Below are 19328 nucleotides of genomic sequence, written 5' to 3' on the forward strand. Positions count from 1 at the left end.
TTCGAAGATCAGTTTCAAAGCTAGCAAAGAAAAGAGAAAACTCTTCCAAAAGAGCCACCGAATATCGTATTTTTCTTTGAGGACCATTCTGTGCTCGTTCCCATGAGTATAGTATATAAGCGTCTTGTGCACCCGTTTTTCTTTCCAGTTTAAGCGGACTCGTTTTGCGCATACGTACATAAGAAGCATAAAACGACAGCGTACACCAATACTGTGCGATCGATCCGCTCTTTAGTACGATCACGTGATGTTCCTTCGTGGGGGTTCTTCGTAAACTCTTCGAAGTAACCATCTACATGAGACCCTCGCAGACTCATAAAACAGCAACCTTTCGTTTTCCGGTGAACGAGAATGAAAATTTCAAGCTCTACGAGATAAGAAAACTCGTTTTTATTTTGTTATAGATTTTTGTTTTTTTTTAAATACAGCGAGCTCCACGTACTGTACGTTTCCTTTATCTTATCGTTTTGCTATTGCTGTTCGATATGAAAATGCAATTATACTCTATGAAGAAAGGCAGTTTTATTCCAAATTGCGTTAGAAAGGTTTCTCTGTTTTCAACTCTTTTAATGATGCAGTTTGTGGTACCATTAATAATCTTATAATTACAATTGTACGGAAGATCTTACCACAACATAAGTAAAAAAGGAAAACAATTTTCTTAAATGTTGAGGGAATGTTCCATGTCATTCCGTGCCAATGTCCATTCATTAGCGGAACTATTCTTAAAACCGGCCTGAATGGAAAAGTGCAACGAAAGTTTGAAAATTATAGTTGTTTGTTCGCATGTTTGAGCACCTTTGAGTCGATCACTTATGGTTAAATGTTTGTATGCTCAACTTAATTACGTAGCGTAATGTAAAACTTACGAAAAAGAGACAATAATGTTGAATGTTAGACAGCTTTCAGTGGGTTTGCTCATTATTATTTTAAAACAGTAAAATCTAAAAAATCCTTTTGCACAGTGGATTTGCAGATTTGTTTGGGAAGAAATAACATATTTTTAATAAACTTAATTGGTTAATTGGACCCTCCCCTGTACGAGAGGACTGACTATCCACGTACTACAACAGGGAAACAAGTCTCGTAAGCCCTTAACGGGCAGGCATGACCAAGAGATCGTTACGCAAAGAAGAAGAAGAAGAAGAATTGGTTAAATAAGAAGAGATGACGATTTATTAGTATCAACTCGTATTCATCAAAATGTTTAAAAATAATTTTTCAAACTATAGAGTGTGAACGTTTCGCGCAACCTTTGCCAGCACGGGTAGATACGGAAAGTGGCGAATGGACCTGAAATGGCCTCACAAATTCAAACCGGCATCACGCCATTGCTAGCTCCTGACAAAGTACGGCACCATCGACAAAGGGACGGCGTAGTTCCGTAGCCACTTCGGACCGGTATGTGTCGCTCCAGTGTTCCCGTCCACCCACGAGCCGCTCGGAAGGTAAATATCTCGTGCCCGAGCATTCTCCACGGTCACCGGTGCAGCAATGATGTCATCACCGAGGAGGTATTCTGGAGGAGGGGGAAAAGAAAAACACCATGATAAGCAGAAGCACTGCACAGATCCCATGGGGGGCAGTTCTTACGATCGTTTATCTGTTGGGCCGTTGTGTCGGTTGGATCGATCCACCAGAGTGGCGGATTGACCGGTAACCCTTCGGAGACGGCCAGCGCAAACCGATCCATGATGGAGGACGTCATCGTACGGTGCAGCTGGGTCATGGCCAGGGCGATGGTGATCGTCTCGGCGTCAAAGTCCCACGGTACGTACGAGTATTGGATGCTGGGCATGAAGACGTTCGCCTGCAGCCAGCGGATGAACATCTCCTTGGTTGGCGGCTGGTTGTCGTACCCGTTGCCACCGACCATGTCCGGCAGGACCAGCGGGTAGCCGACCATGTTGAGCTGCAGCAATGTGGTGATGAGCGTCGGTAACCCGTTGTTCCAGCCCCAGTTCGAGTCCTTGTCGATCATGCGCACAAACACCGGCAGCTCCTGGGTGGCTTGGGTCGACCGGATCTCGACTAGCTCACCGAACTGCGCCACCGTCCGCAGGTAGTCGCCGACGATCTGTATCGGGCGCCGTTTAAGTGGCCCATTGAACACCGGATCCGGCGGGGACCAGCTGGTTTCGCCGGCGTCAAACTTGAAGCTGTCGATGCCGGACTCGTCGAGGATGGCCTGCAGCCGGCTGGTGAACCACTCGCGCACCTCCGCCTTGGTGAAGTCGATGTACGCTGCCTGGCCGGTCGCACTGTTCCACCACTCGGTGTCGGTGCTGCCGGTCCAGTCGGCCACCAGGTAACCGCGACGCCGGGCGTCCGAGTACCACGGTTCGCAGCCCTTGTTGATGAACGGATGGATCCACAGGGTAACACGGTCGAACCCGCGTGCCTTGATGGCCGCAATCGTGTTACGGATGTTAGGGAACTTGGTCCGGTTGAACGTGAGCGACCCGTAGCACTGCTCCCAGAAGTCGTCCAGCTCGTACTGGCCGCCGAACCCGTTGGCGATGATTTCGCTCGCGAACTCCTGCACCACCGTATCGTCGACGTCGCGCTTGTAGCGGGCCCAGGTCGACCAGATCGGGTCGGCCACCATCGATTCGGCCGGGTGGCCCGACGGTTTGCCGAGGATGTTCCGTACCGCACCCATATGCACCTCGCGCGCATCCGCCGCCACGCCGATCGTGTACCGGAAGTCGTAGTCCGGTCCGTGCGTATCGTACGGCAGGATGGCGCGTGTCTCCAGGCACAGGTAGCCGGGCTGGCCGTAGTTCTGATCGGCAAACAGGGGAGCCGTCTCGTCGACGTACAGGAAGGATCCGAGCGCGTTCAGCCAGTACCGATCGCCGACCGCACTGTTGTCCGCCTCCTTCGAGAGCATGCTGTAGCGGTTGAAGCGCAGCTTTTGCACCGGCCAGTACTGGCGCTTCTGCTGTGGACCACCGTACCAGTGCGTGTTGAGCAGATTGACGCAGTCGACAAGCTCCACCGCACGTGGCACGTTGTTGCGTATCACGGAGAACTGGGAGTACGTGGCTTGATCGAAGTCCTTCGTCAGCTCTAGCACCGTGCCGTCGTTGGTGGTCAGCGTGAACCCGGTTTCCGTTTCGGTGTACTGAGCCGTCGTGTCCAGGTTCCCGCTCAGTTGCACCTGCTGCACTAAGCGGTCGGCCAGCGTGACTCGCAGTTCCCGGGACTGCAAATCCACGCTGACCACCGTGGATGCTTCGCTAAACGTTAAACTGTACACCGTTTCCTGCCCGCTAGCCGTTTGGGCGAGCAGCGCGAGAAAGGCCGCGGACACGACGATCAGAACCGTGCCGGCCATTATGCTATGGGCCGGTTTACACTAAGTAGTTGGCCACTTTGAAACTAAGCACTTACGTACACACACTGGTGCAGTCGATGGTGTCACCTGCGTTACGGACACGCGATCGGAACGGTGTCGCCCCTTAAATACCCTTGCCGTTATCGGTAATCGGAGTACAGGGAACCTGGGAACGGCCGAAGCGCACACATAACAAGTGCTTTGGTCAATATTTTACGAACCGATCGCACCGAGTTGGTGCAGCCCTCGAGCCTTTTCATGGCTGCGAAAAGTATTCTTTTTTATCGCACTATTTGTGAGAGCCCCTGGGTAAACCATTATATACCGATAAGGTACAGTTTACCACCATGATTCAGTTGGCTTCCGGATGGAGCGATTCTTGATTCGAAAGGAACTTATAACGAATTTAAAAATTACAACACGAGACGTTGCCTGTCCATTTTTTTCACACACATATTGAATTCGCAACGCACGAGAAAACTGAAGAAACGCATCAGTTGATGCAAATAACCGATTTTAAGGGCGATTCGAAGACTACTGATGCAAATATCTTAGTATATGCCAATCACTAGACCATTGTGTATGTACAAACAATAAATAAATATATCTTTATTATATCATGTCTTTATAGAATTTAAACAATGCACCTCAACGCCCTACAACAGTAGTTAGGATGAAAAATAATCAGTCTTATGCTGATGCGGAAATTGATATTTCGCGCTACAGGTAACTGTCCGGCGGTTTGTACAAGCTGCAGGAACTGCTATCACCGGCACCTCGATGCCTCGCGCTGATCATCGACAACTGCGAGCCGCCACCACCCGGCCGGTTCGTTGCTGTCTTCCGCGGTTCTTTCTTGTTTGCCTGATAGTATGGGGTCCGGTTTACTGCGAGATCCTGCTCGAGCTGGTGGACCTTCCGCATCATCTTTGCCCACTGATCCTTGTAATGTAGCTTCGAGGCGGAAATGTCGTCGATTTTTTTAAGCAACTCCAATCGCTCCTCTTCCCGGCTCAACCGTTCCGCATCCAGTTCGCGCTGCAGTTGCAGATTGACATCGAGCAGATGCTGGTGGTCAACGCCTAGTGCGGTCAACTGCTCTTGCAGCTCATGGCACTGCTTGCGGGTCGCTTCAATCTGTGCTTCCGCTTCACGCTCAAGCCGAACGGCCTTCGATCGGATAGCCTCCAGCTGGTCCCGGAACTGTCGCCTCAGTCGTTCTGCCTGCGTATCTAGGTGCTCGCGATCTTCGAGCGAACAGTGTGCTTCTTCGAGTGCTGCCACCATCGCGTCCGCTTGCGCCAATCGATCGGCCAAACGTTTTTCCTCTTCCGCCCGCTGCACCTTCCAATCGTGAGTTAGAGTTTGAAGATGATTACGTTCTTTCTCCCGCAACTCTTCGAGAAACCGTTCACGTTCTTCGTTCATCCATGCCTTCTGTTCTTCAAGAAGCTGATAGGAAACGTTTTCATCAAACGGATGCATTTTGGACTGGCCGGAATCGACGGTCTTGTGGCAGCAAACTATGGTACCGCTTTCGGCCAGCTGACTGTTGTAGTTAAGCCCGACCTCTTCCAAGGTGCATCCAACCGTCGCGATGGCTACATTTTCGCCCGTTGAGCCGTCTACCATTACCACCACACCGGACGACTGCTGTTCACGGTTGCCAACAAGCAGGCTCGAATTGTCAAGTCGCGCCAGCAGGTGTATTCCGTGCGGTCCGTTAACGGTTAGCTTAGAGGGCTCGCTGCTAATCACCTCCATCACTCGCTCGGGAAGCGAGGAAAAAAATAATTTAAGTGTAATTTTACCAAAATCTATTCGATCCAAGAGAACCGCATCGGGTATTAGCTCGAGAGTAATCTTCGTAAACGGCGTGTCTGCCTTCGGGTGTTGTAGAGTTAGTTGCCAGAGGCCGGCAGATGGACTGGTGGTAAATTGAATCAATCCAACTTGCACACTAAACGCAAACGTTCGTCGAATGTCACGTAGGTCCTGATTGGCGTTAAGAAGAATCGTTGCAATATCTACTTTTTCCAACGTCTCTGCAGGAGTTTCCAATTGAGGGGTGATAGGTTTTTCAGAATTTTGGGACAATAACTTTTCTTCGGTTACTAACGTAGGGTCTGAGTTAGTAGCTTGCGTTTTTGTAGGCACTGTTTGGTGCTGTTCATCCTTAGTTGGCTCTGACGCTGTAGATGACATTTCTGGCGATACTACTAGATTACATTCTCGTTCGTGCGTCTCGTCGTGTTCTTTTACTTCCACTTTTTGATTTTCTGCTTCCATTTCCTGGTTATTGTCGTTTCCCAAAAATCGCAAAGAAAACTTGCACTTCAACGAAGGAACAATAAGTCGCTCACTCGAAGCCCGATCATTCTGGTCGCTACCGTCGACTGGAAAAATAGGAAAACTTTTCACCATCTGCAAGGTGCTCTCGTTGTTGGCGTGCTTTCGTTTGAACTCGCTGAGATCCGTTTCCTGCAGGAAACCAACCAAATCGATAGTCGATTTTCCAATCACATCACCCAGCTCGAGACGATTTCTTTTCGGCAATAGGTCGACTGCTATCTTAAAGGCGTTCTGCAAATAATCGCTCAATGTCGCTAAAGAGCTCCGAATGTTAATAGAAATTGTTTCCTTAACGGAAAAAACTGCCGAGCTGGGCTGTTCACGTTCGATATGTACATTATAGACTTCACCAAAAAGATAGTACCGCAAACCGAACATATCGACTCCGGGGTTCAGCTGGTCTAGGTGGCTCCCACATTTAAAGATGATCGAGAGTAGAAACAGATCCGTATTCGTTTCGTTTCGTCCGATCTGCAGTACGCCACGATCTTCAAGCAGCTTTACGTTTTCCGGTAACTGGCCGGTGCTTGGGTTGGCATAAATCGTTGTGCTCGGTTGCGTAGCGGGATTATCGTTGCAACTGATGTCCTCGTCTTGTGCTGGCAAACATTCTTCTGTTGGGGTCTTTAAGAATTTAGGATCGGTAATCATGGCCAGCATTTTGAGCTCCGGCTGTTGACGTCTCCAGCGTGCATTTTCGATAGCAATAAGCCGGTAACCGTGGGGTTGCATTGCCTTGATACGGGAAAGCTGTACTCGCGGGACGTTCCGCAATGGTATGATGACTGAACCGATTCGGCACCACTTGTTCTGCGGTAGTAACTCAAAGCATTCCACCTTGATCGGTAAATTTTCCATTTTCATACACTTCACGGAGTAGCTATCCGATTCCCATACGAAAAGCGCATCGAATTTGGCATTAAGCGTGCTGGGGGTTACTGGGCGAAGGGTTTCCGTTTCAAACGCTTGCGTTCCTATCGACGCCGACAGCTTAATTTTGCGATACGGCTTTTCCTGGCGAAAGTTTACACCTGCAAAATGCATTTTCATTGACTGATCGGATTGTGCCGGACTGTACTACTTACCATCCACGACTCGCAGCACAATTATACATTTCTCTTCGTTTTTCTGACAACGCTCCATGATTCTGGTACGTCTGATCCCATGCAAATTTTCGAAGATTTTAAGCAACTGCAACACCAAAGCTCGCTTTGATCACAGCAAATACCGAAACCGTTGTTTTTAAGGACGGTTGACCAGATGTAAACAAAGCATCCTCTTGAATTTGACAGTAGCTATCGTTATCGTGGGATATCGCACCGGGTTGACGAATTTAATATTCTCTTAAACAATAGAGTGAAAAACAAGATGAACAATGTAGCGTAGTAAATTATAGAATCTTAAATATTTTTACCTTACTACCTAAGCATAATGGACGATGCGTTTGAATCAACATATCCGTTTGGTAGAGAAACGTCAAGAAGCTACAACTGCTCGAACTCGTGGGTATGCACGTTCCTCAAATAAATAAAAGTTCAATTTGAGCAACTGACAGCACTGAGGGTAATTGAAGTGCAGATGTATTGCATTGTATTTCCATTGCTTTTTTCCTGGAGAGCATTTTGTCAGCGGTGACCACAGATTAATTTCAATTTGTACATGTTCCTGGGGTGGAGTAAAGGTTTTTTTGGATGAGCAAAGGTATGTTTATAGTGCTTTATTGGCCGTGAAAACCAAATCCATTCTAGACGCAATCCGCACGAAATTTACAGTGCAGACTGCCGAAGTAGTCCAGCAACATTCGTGCAGTTTGCGGGTGGTCATATAGTGTTGGTAGGCAAACTGCACTGCGTATCCGGGATTGTGTATATAGGAGCTAGATAACATAACGGGATTTGGTACATCGATTGAACGCTAATATTGTTGCAAGTGCTTCAAAATTGTGCCAACTTTATCTTATCGCTGAAGCAATTGGTGGATCCAAGACCTCGATCAGGTGAGTGTACCAGAGTTTACGAAAATCCATCGTTCCTTGCGGGAGCAGATATGTTGGGGTTTTTTTTGTGAGACTACGCGATTCGTGACAGACATACACATCAATGTGTATCGATAGTGGTGTGAGAATAGAAATGTCAAATAAAAACATGATAAAATCGAGCAGTGCACAGTGGTAAAGCATGAGGTTAACAATGTTCAATGACTTTGTTTATTTGTTTATCTAAATCAGTTCACAAACAAACACTGCCTCTGATACCAGTCGTTTCTTCAATGTTTGCAAAGAAACCAAAAGAAGGCTAGCGAGATCGAAGCGAAGATAAGAAGGGTACTCGAGAGATAAGAAGGGTATAACTGCAAATTTTTCGCCAGGTGGTTGATCATACCGCTAACCTCGTGAACCTTTTTTTGAATGGTCTAAATTGAATCGTACTAGTAGTTGTACTGCGGAAACCATATTGCACTATTGAATTCAAGAATAGGGCAATCTAAGCTAACATTCAATGTATTAAGATACATTGGATCATTGAATTTTTTAGTATTTCTAAGGACCATTCCTAGCGTATTTTTTGCTTTAGCTATCATATTATTAAGGCGGTTATGAAAAGTAAGCTTACTGTCGAGAATCACGACTAAATCTTGAGTCGAATTGCATCTACATAATATTTGGCTTTTTAACTGGTAACTATCGATAAAAGGCGTTTTTGTCCTATTAAACGACACAATTCAACATTCTTTACACATAAATTAAGTTGAAGAATTGCATATTTAAATGAACCAAGTTTTGATCACCATTTGCTAGATACACACAAATAAACGTCTAATTTTTATCGTTGTGCTTATGTTTATGTGATCACATTATTTAATGTGATTTTCGGTCAAATGCTCGTATGGAATATTGCGGCCGGTATATCGTGCTCGCATATATCACAGTGCAAGCAAGTCGCCATTGTGCTCGAATTTTATTGTCTAGGAGCATATCGAGCAGCGGCTGCTTGCACGAGACTGGAAGGCCAGATAGATTGAGACAACCCGTGGGACCGTGTGGTTGTCGGTCGTGTGTTCCGTGTGTCGAGTTGAGTGTGAGGAAGAAAAAGTTGTACATTTCCTTCTGCTTCTGTAATGCGTGCGCGAGTACTTGCAGTATTCGGAAATTGAGGAGTTTTAAGCAAGTCAAAGGTGCAGTGTTGCAGTTCAAAATACGTCAACGATTGCTACCACGGTACAATTCTTCCGAAAGGAGAGGGTTCCAGCTTTGTTCCCTTGGGTAATTTTGTGGAATATATGATCGAGTGTGTATGCGTGAGTTTGTGTTTGTGTGTTTGTGTGTATGTGCTCAAATCACTTCATTTTCCTTAGTGCATGAGAAGAATTTTTTTAGTTTAGAAGAAAAAGATATTAATTGTTTCGCCATTTTCGAACCGTTTCGTCTGTGCGCAAGTTTGCATGGGCTGTACCATTTCCTCATGGCGCCCCGCAAGTGGAGCTGTGGATTTTTGATCTGCAGTCAGTTAGTTTCCACCATGAAATTGAACAGGATTTGGCAAGTTACGGTACATGGCCGGGATTGGTAGCAAAACACACACGTAGGGTAGACATATTTTCGCTGTTGCGTGAAGTAAAAGAAGAGTGCAAAAATGAAAAGTACGTATAGCAGGTTATATATGCTGCACAGGTAAGGGTGTGTTAGGCAGCTCAAAGAAATCGGCCTCCTCCTCTGTTGTGTGCCGTGGTGGCGAGCATCTACGCAAAGAAGCTAGTCGGGGCAGCTTGCCGATGATGGAAAAGGAAATGCGCGCGAGCGTGACAGCCAGCGGTGGTGATGTGTGAGGCGCGTGTGTCCGAGAGAGACGATCGTAACGTACGGGTCGCGGTGTTTCAATACAATCGCAAACTGACAGATCCGTCAAACCGGTCGAAATCGAGCCAGGGCAGCGGCTAACTGCTCGAAATGGAGTGTGTGCGTGGTAGAGGGCGCTTGCCGTAGCATTGAAAAAGAAAAAGATGACTGCTACATGACTTTTACGTTGGTGTGTCGTTCCTGCTGGAGATGTGGTGTAGTGCTTGTGAAGATTTTCATCACCTCCCCGGGAAATAGGAAAGTGCGTTTGTCGGTTGTATTTCTTACGTTCGACATAGTCCCATATACAATGCACACATGAGTTTAGCATCAATTAGTTTCGGGTCCCAATGCCAAGTAGAAAAGCACTAAACAACAGTGGTTCAGCATCGATCGATTTCCAGCAAGCAAGCAAGCAAGCTAACGAAAAACAACGGTCGCTGTAAAAAACATCGAATTCGCGATCCGCCGAACGAAAAGGAGCCGCCTTCGGAAATCCCCACCAAGCCCACAGTGGTAAGTTTCTTCAATTACAGTGTACCCATGTACGGAAACAAATATTCTCCCATAAATTTTAGATTGATGAGGAAGAACCCCCTCGTCCGTGGGTTTAGTTGAAATTGCTCATCCGCCCGATGCGGTACCATTTATGGGTGGGCAAAGTGAAACATTTTATCGAGCATAAAACCAACTGCTGCGACTTTTTACGTGAAACAGCGCGGAAGCCCACCGAAGATCACTTCGATGATGGCGTCTTGGATCGCTGTGAAAAGGTGTATGTAACCGCTATGACTCATCAACGAAGTCACCGACGTTTAGTCGTGTCCCTTGATGTGTTCAAAGAGTGAGCGTGAGAGCGATATAGGGAAGAAAACAAAAAACTTAAGATTGAATCTTCTACCAAATCTTGCGGCCGAAGATGTCTGATCATAGTAGCGCTTTTTTGGTGCATTTGGAACCTCATTCGTTTGATTTTCAATTCACATTACATAGGGCAAGTAAAATGATCACTACAAGAATTTCTTGTTGACGAGTGGTGATTTTTAAAAGGATGTTTTTTCCTTATTCATCAAAACAAAGTTACCTTTCCAGTAACACACTCTTTGACGCAAGAAAAATTCCGTGTCCAATATTCGGCCTCAAGACCTTTCTAAGAAATGGAAATTGATGTCTTCTTTATACCATCAGTTTCCAGCCTCCACATTGTTGGGCGTTTCGCTCGTGTTTATCCCATTATTTTACACTCTTCCCACTGAGTCTGGCATGTACCCCATGGTGTCTGGACTGCTGGCCACTGGCATTGCGCGACGGACAGACAGCACAACACAGCCACCGGCACCACAACCACCAACACACCGGCGTTAGCGAAATGGATGCGCGATAAAAACGTCGATTTCTCGCCGGGTGGATCGCGGATGGATGATGTTTTTTTTGAATGGGAAAATTTTCGTTTTGCAATGCTCCGGCGGTTTGCGGTTTGTATGGATATTGGCGCTGATGAAGGGCGTAGATCGCGCGAGATGGTTGATGCAAGCAGGCACCCTGTGCGCAACAACAGCACAGTCCCGGACGGACGGGTTTTGCCTCAACACAACACAACACCTGTTGTTGGGGTGTTTTCTTCACTCGGTATTTGATCTCTGCTGTGCCGCACACTCCTGGGGGGTTGCTGAACATTCTACAGCGCCGAACTCGAAATTCAAAAATACATGAAAAACGCAAGGAAAACAGCGAAGAAATGTGGAGCAAAAAGAAACGAAATGGGATCAACACACCAGGGGCAGGTGCCAAAAGATCGAGTGTGTTTTCCACCTTAATCGCACACCAGTTGCTGGTCCAAACCTCTTCCCTCCTCTCCACCAAGCATCAGCGTGTTTAAACAAGCGCCCTGGAGCGGGTACGAAGGTGACACTTTAGGGTGGGAAGGGTGTAAGGAACCATAACCGAGGGCAAATACGGTTCCCTGAAGGTTCCGTTATCAGTCCAGGCGTTACAGACGACCATACAGAGCCAGGTGATGGAGTACACAGTGTGTGCTAACTTTTCGTCGGGTTTTGGCCGTGAATCTATGAAAAAAAAAGTTATTGCAGCTACGTTTCAAAAATGCGCTAAAATTGATTGCATTTGTCCGTTTGATGCTTCTTTGAAACAGTCGTAAAGGATGAGAAAAGTGTGACCGGGACTGTGCCGCTTTTGCATGGACCATTTGTTGTGGACGGTGACTTTTGCCGCTTCGTCACCTTTTCGGCCCATTGGAAACCCCCTAGAGGATATGTAAAACCGTGAACACATAGGCGGGAATGAAGGGAAATTATGATGATAAACGGTACCGATTAAGACCAGCTGTGAGAATTGGTACGCTGATGGGGGATGTGGGGAACTCTTGCACATGGCGCAGGTCACCATGAAAAGATCGGTCCGCTGTCCTACTGGCTACAAAAAGCAGTCGTTTGCATTCGCAAATGAATCTGGTTATGCCGGACGATTTTCTCCGAGATCTAACATCGGAATGATACGAGCTTCACCATTACCTTCAGCAAAGGTAAAATGACTGATTTTTTTTTGTAATTATATAAAATATCTTACATAAATCATGTTTTATACCTCAAATTTAACCAGTTCAACTCGGCTTATGATTGGATAAAAAAAATGAGCCCACTTCAAACGAAGGAGAATATCGACCTGCAGAAGAAGACGGCCCAGTGTAAACTTGTTTACGAGCTGTTTGATTAACGATAAACCGATGGTCACCTTTGCGTACCTTGTTATCGGTGTTCAATAAGGGTGAAAAAAATGATTAACCTGTCCCGCAAGGGTGGTGGTGGCTCACTTGACGCAGTTCCGTTATCTCTTCTCATCCCCCCCTCCTGCGTATGTTGCCTTTCGTTTCGCAATCAGAAACGAAATTCACCCGAGGAGTTCGTGGTGTGATACAGTAACGTCCCCCAAACGGTTTCGGCGTTGATGAATTGGTATGGCGCGGTAGACGGAGTGGAAGAGGAAGGACGGAACGTCGTGACGGGAAGCTGCTTAAGCTGATTGCGCAATCCGATACGCATGCGCGTCACCGGCAAGTTCAAGTCAAGTTGCCTTGGAAGAAGAGTCCACGGTCGAGATCGGGACGTTTTGATGTTGGTTGGTTGATTGCATTGGTTAGTTTTAGCCAATTTGGGAACACATTCACATTGTGAATGGTCCCTGGGTGCTCGAACATTTTGATTATTTGTTAACGCTCCGTCCCAGTCCGATATACCACTTCCTTCCCTGCCCGCGACGTGTTCCGCTCATCTATCATTCCACTCCCCTTTGTACATACCATCTAGTTCTAATCGAGCTCTAATGAATGTCTTGGTTTATTGATTGGTTTGTTTGTATACACCACCATTAAAGTGATGGGTGACTACCTTTCGGAACTTTTTGTGGGGACCTTCCGAGAGAATTTGATTAGATATAATTGATTTGTTTGAAATGGAAAATACATTATAAGCACGTGGTCTTACGCGGCAAGCTCTGCGTTACCGAGGAGTTCCTAATGGCAGATACTGATGATGAACTCGTGTCTTTCCTTAGTATTACAAGCCGGCTCGAAGATCGAGCAGTGAGACCCACGCATGGGCACACCCTCTCTCGCACAGATTTTAAGAGCCAGTTGAAACTGGCCGGGGTTGAACCCGGCACGCATGCTCTAAGGCTGCCTGAGAACAAATGGCATATTTAGTCAGATTACTGGTATGCTAGTTGTTTTATACCTGTTTTCGTTCCTGGATTAAACAAATGGTTTAGTTGCAGATTGCCTTATGGTGCACGGGTTATACAAAACGTGTTAATTCACTGAGCCACACTGGATTCAAGCAACTCTGCACTGGCTGGCGGGTTCCGGGGCACTGAAGTGTAGGTCTCAGGCTTCGAAAGCGATAGTATTGCTATGCGGTGTTGCTATGCATGTAAAAAAAATTAATGTTTTTAGGCATACTTTTAGCAAACTGTGATAAAAGCGTTGCTCACCCCGGACTAGTTTGAGAGTTTCCGGATACGATAGGTGTATAAACCATGGTTTAATAAAATAAAACTGTTCTTAAGAAAAAGAGGTTTGTTTACATATAAGTTTGTACTGCCTTGAACATTTTCTCTATTAGTAGACAAATGACCCCGACTAAACCATCGACAGATGCGCACCTCCAGTTAACTAGTATCTAATTCTTTCGTGTTAACGTATAAACAAATTGTAATATTATTTAAAAATATAAAATTTTCTAAACCATGTTTTTACTAGCTTGACGCCCCGGCGTTGATCGGCGAAGAAGGTTTTGAGAAAATAATTATATAATTATATTATTTTAATTTAATATAGTAACTATTAAATTTGTTGATAGTTCATAAGTTTCCTCGTGTTGTGTAAACCTTTTTTGATGAATGTACCTAGACATCTGCCAACTATCACTTTCATTACAGGCGTCAGCGGTGCATACATACGTGGGCGGATCTTTATTTTCATTAGTACCGTGCATGAGCTTTAAATAAGATTAGTGTTAATGAAAACCCTGAAATTCCTGCGATTAACTATAGTTCTTCGTAAAAACTACCGAAAGCTGTAGAAGATGTTTGGTTTGGTACATATTTTGTGCACTTTTGCAATGTTTTTATTTTTATGTGAACAATTGTATAACGCGTACGTGCTTGTTTTGTTTGTGTTAGTAAAACTGAGTTTCAATTGTAAAATTTAGTAGATTTTTTAATAAAAATAGTGGTCAAACAAACCTTCAATCATCTGCAGCGCTTAAACTACATGTGTGAAAAGTTTCAGTTTTGACAGTTCAATATTTTTTTAAGTTTTTAGTGTACACAAAAATCCATATATAAAAGAGCTAAAATATGTAGTAGATTGGTTAACTGGTTCATAAACATAAGGTTCATAAACGTTCACATGCTCATGAATCACTTTTGGTTGCCCGGCCAAAGACTAAAATTATTTTTTTCGATTTGGTCAATCTGGATTTTTCGTCCAATGACTCAGAACAAAAAGGGTTGATAAAATTTCACACATTTATTCGTTAGTCACAACTATCAATAATCGTAAAGTGTAACACACGTGGGCACTTGTGCAATTCTTTTTATAACACTGTGGTGTAATGTACTGTATTTTATATAGATTACGTCACATTTGGTTTGACATAGGTGCAAGCAATTTGACATTGACACAAGTAGTACATCTTTGTGATGGAGATCGTTGTTCAATTGGGATGAAGTTGGATGCGAAAAAATCGGAAGAGAATGCTACATTATGGCCGTATGTTTTTAAAATTTGAGAAACTTTACTGTCATGTTTACAAAAGGATTTTATTCGTTAGTGTTTTTTCCATATAGTGGTTTCAACCAAGAGTTATTTCAAGTCGTAGACTATTTTCTGTCATTGACGTATTACATTCATCTGAAACAACTACAGTTGTTTTGTTAGATAGTTGTTTTGCGCAATCGTTCGAATTAAGAACACTTCTATTTTATGTTACCTTCTGCTACCAATCGCAATGGCAAAGGTAAAGTTTGCACTACGCTCCGTATTTACCGGCTTGTTGGATGGGATAACTACCCAGCTGCGGAAACTCGTGCTGATGTTTGGCCATAAGCAGGTTGTTCATAGTGGCGATCTCCTGCGATAAGTGATAGATGCTTTGCTGCATCTTCAGATCTTGGTTGGTTGCATCGTCGTCTTTCGAGCACAGTATGCCAAGTGCGGCCGTTACGACCGTGTGGTCCATTCTGCCGGGCAGCTCGGATAAGTTTGGCCCCTGGTCAGAATCGGAAAGATGATGTAGCATCCCGGTGTCTTCGGTGGTCGCCTCTGCCGCAACAATCGGCTCGGGAATAGGGGCTGGTTGAACAAGAACAACCTCTCCAGCAGCATCAGTAGCAGCAGGAGCCCCACCATCAGTAGAGGTTCCATCAGTAGCGGGAGCTTTATCTGCAGTAGAGGCCACTTGTGGAGCAGGAGCCGTTCCATTGGTGGGAGCTTCTTGAGCAGCAGCCACATCAGCAGTTATACCATTAACCACGGTCACTGCCTTCAATTCTGGCTCGTCAACGTTCGGCGTGTTATCCGGAATCACCGTACATGGCACCAGGATTCTGTTGCCTTTGTTCGGACTGATGCAGATGTATTCGAAATTGTTCATCATTTCTCCCGGTTGGCCATCGAAGCAACGGTTCCATCTTGAAACAAAGGTTAACTTTAAGAATAGAAACAGAAGATGACGAGTGTGCCCGTACTTACACCTTTCGCATGCGATTGAAAGCCTTTAGCGTACTTTCGCAACTGTTGATGACAAATACCTTCTGCCTGATGGCGATAAGCTCCGACTGCATTTGGATGTTCTATGGGAAGATAAAAAAGAGTGGCATAAAAGCAAAGGCACCAACAATATTCGTCGCTCCCCTTCCTGCACTTACCGCAGCATCGTTGACGGCTAAACCGTTCATCAGGTTGTACAGCACAATCGGGACGAAAAAGAGGAACAACCCGAATAGTACGTAGTATCCCCACGACTGATGAAGTTTCAACTCGGCAGCCTCGAACTCCCCTGCGGATGAGGATGAGCATGGTCGAATCAGCAAATAGTAAAGGCTTTACTTAACAGACTATCGTGGAATGGTCACTTACCTGTCATCATGACCGTAGTCTTCAGTAGAGCCATCGAAAGCATTCCGAACTCGTTGAACGGGTTAGATTCTTCGGTGTCAGTCGCGTTGTTATTGCCATTCATTGCGCCACCATTTCCATTGGGCCCTCGGAAAAGGGTATAGAAACTGATCGCAAATCCCACCAGAATCATCGAGTAGAGGGCAAGGCACTGAATGAAGTTTTTCGCCACCGTCTTCAGCATCACCATGTGGGTGCAGAAGGATAGCCGAGGAATCGTGGCCAGCAGCACCGTGAACTCCACCGCGGACAGCATGATGGCGCACACTTCGGCAATGTTGCGTATTTGAGCATCACCAGAGGTGAAGTGGAGTGTCAGTGCGGCCGCTGAGGATAGGATCAGCATCAGTTCGATGTGGTTCTCCACTGATCTGATGTAGGAGCGTGTGTTGAGCACAAACTGGGTGATCTCTCGGACGGTTATGTACGCTAGCCCCAAAAAGGTGGGTGCTAGGAAGTACCACATGTCAAGATTGTGGCTATCAGTGCCGTAGTAAAACACCATGAATGCCGTGAAAGAGAAGAAGAACATGGAGCATATGATGAGGTTCAGGTAGAAGAACACACTGATTCGGAGCCACTTGATCAGCAGGATACTGGCAAGCACTGGGTGACCGAGGAGCTCCCTGCCGGCGGACGACTGAGCCAATCGCACAATTGGTAACATTTCGTCGGTATGCGTCGGCGACTGGAAGTTACGAAAGTTCACATTTATCATATAGTCTTGGTCGTCCGGGTTGGTTCCGTTATCGGTCACGCATCGGTTGAGGTGCTGGTACAGCAAGTACGGATTCAGCTCGCAGATCAGCGCCCGACCGAACAGATCTTTGCCACCAAGGTAGGCGCCATTCTTGAGTAGCAACTCCTGTACGTGCTCCAGCCGAAACTTGACCGCGTAATGCAGCGCGGTAAAAGCCTTGTCGTCAATTTTGTTGACATCGATCCGCGAGACCTCCAGCAACTTTTCCATGCACTTGAAGAAGCCGCACTGTCGCTTGTCTGAATTTCCGTTGATTTGCTTGGTCAGCATCGAAAGCAGTAGATTTTCGTTGATCACCTCAACCATATCGGACGTGATCTTTTTGAGCAGACATTCGAGGATATAATCCTTACCATACTTGCAGCAAACGACGAGACCGTGCGCCAGCAGTGCTTTGCTCTCACTGGTGTTGGTTTCTTTTTCTAACAGTTTTTGCGCCATTTGCTCCTTATCGTGGGAGATGGCCGACGACAGCATCGTTCTGGTTTCCTCCGCCGTAAACTGATCCTTAGTTGCCTCGCGCTCATAGTCTTCGATACATTCTTGATCACTGTCGGTTTCCAGCTTATGCGTCCACTTTAGTAAACGTCTGCCGTCGCCCTCCGGTAGCTTTATGTCTGGAAATGCCCGTTGAATCTTTCGTCTCAACTCGGGGTGCAGTAATACTTTGCCAGTGTTCAGGAAGTGTTGCAGAACTTGCTTTCGCCACAGCTCCTTTCCCCTGAGTAGCAACTCGATTGCTGTAACTTGATTTCGATCGTGGGTGTTTATGTTCGCCCCATTATTCAACAGCACTTCTATGCACTTGGTTGTCCTAGACTTGTTCGAAATGCTTAGTCGCTCGAACAGCAGAAATAGCGCCGTTCTATCCTTGTACCTCTGCTCCACTAACGTGTCAAGTTGCGGACAGCCATCCAACAGGGCTGTCAGGTTGTCCTTGTCCATGGACAACGCGGCCAGGTGGATAGGATATTCGTGGGTCACGGAATTTTTCTGTCACCGGTTATCCAAAGCGTAAATCAAATGTAATCTCTTCAGTACTAATCCGTTGCACTTACCTTGTGTCTTGGGTCTGGGTCGCTTAAATTCTCATTGAAGCATGCCCTGATAAACTCATGTCTTCCCTTGGTATTACAAGCCGTCTCGAAGATCGTGTAGTTAGTCCCACCCACGCGCAGGTCCACTCTGGCACCATTTTTGAGGGCTAGTTGAAATTTCTTCAAATCGGCAAGCAGCAACGCATTCTCTAAGGCAGCCTGGAGAACAAATGTAATTTTAAACTAAGTCCAACACCACTGGTGGTATAGTTGATGTTTTATACCTGTTTTCGATCCTGGAATAGACTCATGGTTCACTGGAGAGGTAGTTCACAAATCAACACAGAGGTCGCACTGGACTGCGAAACACTGCGCACTGGGCGGTTGGTCAAAAGGAACTGAAGCGCAGCTAAAAGACGAATGTCGCCCTTAAGACGCAAAATCTCTTAAATAAATAAATTGAAAAAAAAATCTGCTTCTGCTCCTTCTTTTATACGCTAGACCTCTCCGGATGTTGATAGTCATATCAACCAACGGCACCAACGGCAAGAGTAATGTTTCCGGGCAAGCCTGTGAAACTGTGTTTGAAGCAATGATACAGGGTTTTACAGATGATATCACAACAGTAGCAGTATTCATTCTAACTGCAGCACATCATATTCCAACAGTACCAGTTGATTTTATATAACGCAATCATGTTTATTATAACTCTCCGCGACAGCAGAGCGGTAGCGCCGGTTAGAAAATCGGGCCATGAGCGCCGAGGCTCAGCACCTCGACGGCAAGGGTTCGAATCCCAACCGAGACCGGACCCTCCCCTGTACGAGAGGACTGACTATCCACGTACAACAGGGAAACAAGTCTCGTAAGCCCTTAACGGGCAGGCATGACCAAGAGGTCGTTACGCCAAGAAGAAGAAGAAGTTTATTATAACTCTGTCACATGAAATCAGAATCGTAGCAGTTGATATTATAAAGTTGGTAGGGGGCAGGTTGAGCGATGTACATAACTAGCAAGTATAAAAGTATATCGTACGAATGAGACTCCAAGGTAGTTCCAACATACCAGGTGGGCGCATCTCATAGTATTCGTTTTGATTTTATTATATTTATTTTTTATCACTTTTATTTACTAATCATTTTTGATTTCCACCGAAAGCTGACGCTTCATCTTCAACTGCAAGCTGTCAATCTTTCGTATCCGCGTAATGCGTAATGCGTCAATCATTCGTATCCTCTAAGAACAAACCCCGTAAATCTTTAAGAATCCACTAGTGGTTAGAAAGTTAGAAACCACTGTCATTCTTCACT

At 45.8% G+C, this 19328-nt stretch overlaps 3 protein-coding genes across 3 annotated transcripts; all 3 read right to left on the reverse strand.

Moving 5' to 3' along the window:
- Nucleotides 1-1159: 1159 nt before the first annotated feature.
- Nucleotides 1160-3340, reverse strand: LOC131272530 (myogenesis-regulating glycosidase-like). Its single transcript, XM_058274291.1, has 2 exons — nt 1594-3340; nt 1160-1519 (listed from the first exon to the last, which is right to left on the reverse strand). The coding sequence occupies exons 1-2, from the start codon at nt 3338-3340 to the stop codon at nt 1335-1337; spliced, it is 1932 nt and encodes a 643-aa protein (XP_058130274.1). The 3' UTR covers nt 1160-1334.
- A 595-nt stretch (nt 3341-3935) lies between these two features.
- Nucleotides 3936-6896, reverse strand: LOC131258713 (centrosomal protein of 120 kDa-like). The gene is made up of 2 exons (XM_058260083.1): nt 6778-6896; nt 3936-6723 (listed from the first exon to the last, which is right to left on the reverse strand). Exons 1-2 carry the CDS (start codon nt 6833-6835, stop codon nt 4061-4063), a joined length of 2721 nt encoding a protein of 906 aa, XP_058116066.1. The 5' UTR covers nt 6836-6896; the 3' UTR covers nt 3936-4060.
- Nucleotides 6897-15073: 8177 nt separating this feature from the next.
- Nucleotides 15074-18329, reverse strand: LOC131272540 (transient receptor potential cation channel protein painless-like). The gene is made up of 6 exons (XM_058274301.1): nt 18303-18329; nt 18040-18237; nt 16183-17974; nt 15972-16102; nt 15796-15896; nt 15074-15734 (listed from the first exon to the last, which is right to left on the reverse strand). The coding sequence occupies exons 1-6, from the start codon at nt 18327-18329 to the stop codon at nt 15074-15076; spliced, it is 2910 nt and encodes a 969-aa protein (XP_058130284.1).
- Between the last annotated feature and the right edge of the window lie 999 nt (nt 18330-19328).

This window comes from Anopheles coustani, chromosome 3, assembly GCF_943734705.1.
Source record: "Anopheles coustani chromosome 3, idAnoCousDA_361_x.2, whole genome shotgun sequence".
In the NCBI taxonomy this organism is placed as follows: Eukaryota; Metazoa; Arthropoda; class Insecta; order Diptera; family Culicidae; genus Anopheles; species Anopheles coustani.

Excerpts from the sequence above, each read along its gene's own strand:
- LOC131258713 (XM_058260083.1), bottom strand. The coding sequence starts at position 6,835 with ATGGAGCGTTGTCAGAAAAACGAAGAGAAATGTATAATTGTGCTGCGA. Across the intron at positions 6,724-6,777 it reads TGTGCTGCGAGTCGTGGATG|GTGTAAACTTTCGCCAGGAA; the intron begins GTAAGTAGTACA and ends TGCATTTTGCAG.
- LOC131272530 (XM_058274291.1), bottom strand. The coding sequence starts at position 3,340 with ATGGCCGGCACGGTTCTGATCGTCGTGTCCGCGGCCTTTCTCGCGCTG. Across the intron at positions 1,520-1,593 it reads GGCCCAACAGATAAACGATC|AATACCTCCTCGGTGATGAC; the intron begins GTAAGAACTGCC and ends CCCCTCCTCCAG.
- LOC131272540 (XM_058274301.1), bottom strand. The coding sequence starts at position 18,329 with ATGAGTCTATTCCAGGATCGAAAACAG. Across the intron at positions 15,897-15,971 it reads TAGCCGTCAACGATGCTGCG|AACATCCAAATGCAGTCGGA; the intron begins GTAAGTGCAGGA and ends ATCTTCCCATAG. Across the intron at positions 15,735-15,795 it reads TTCAATCGCATGCGAAAGGT|ATGGAACCGTTGCTTCGATG; the intron begins GTAAGTACGGGC and ends CTTTGTTTCAAG.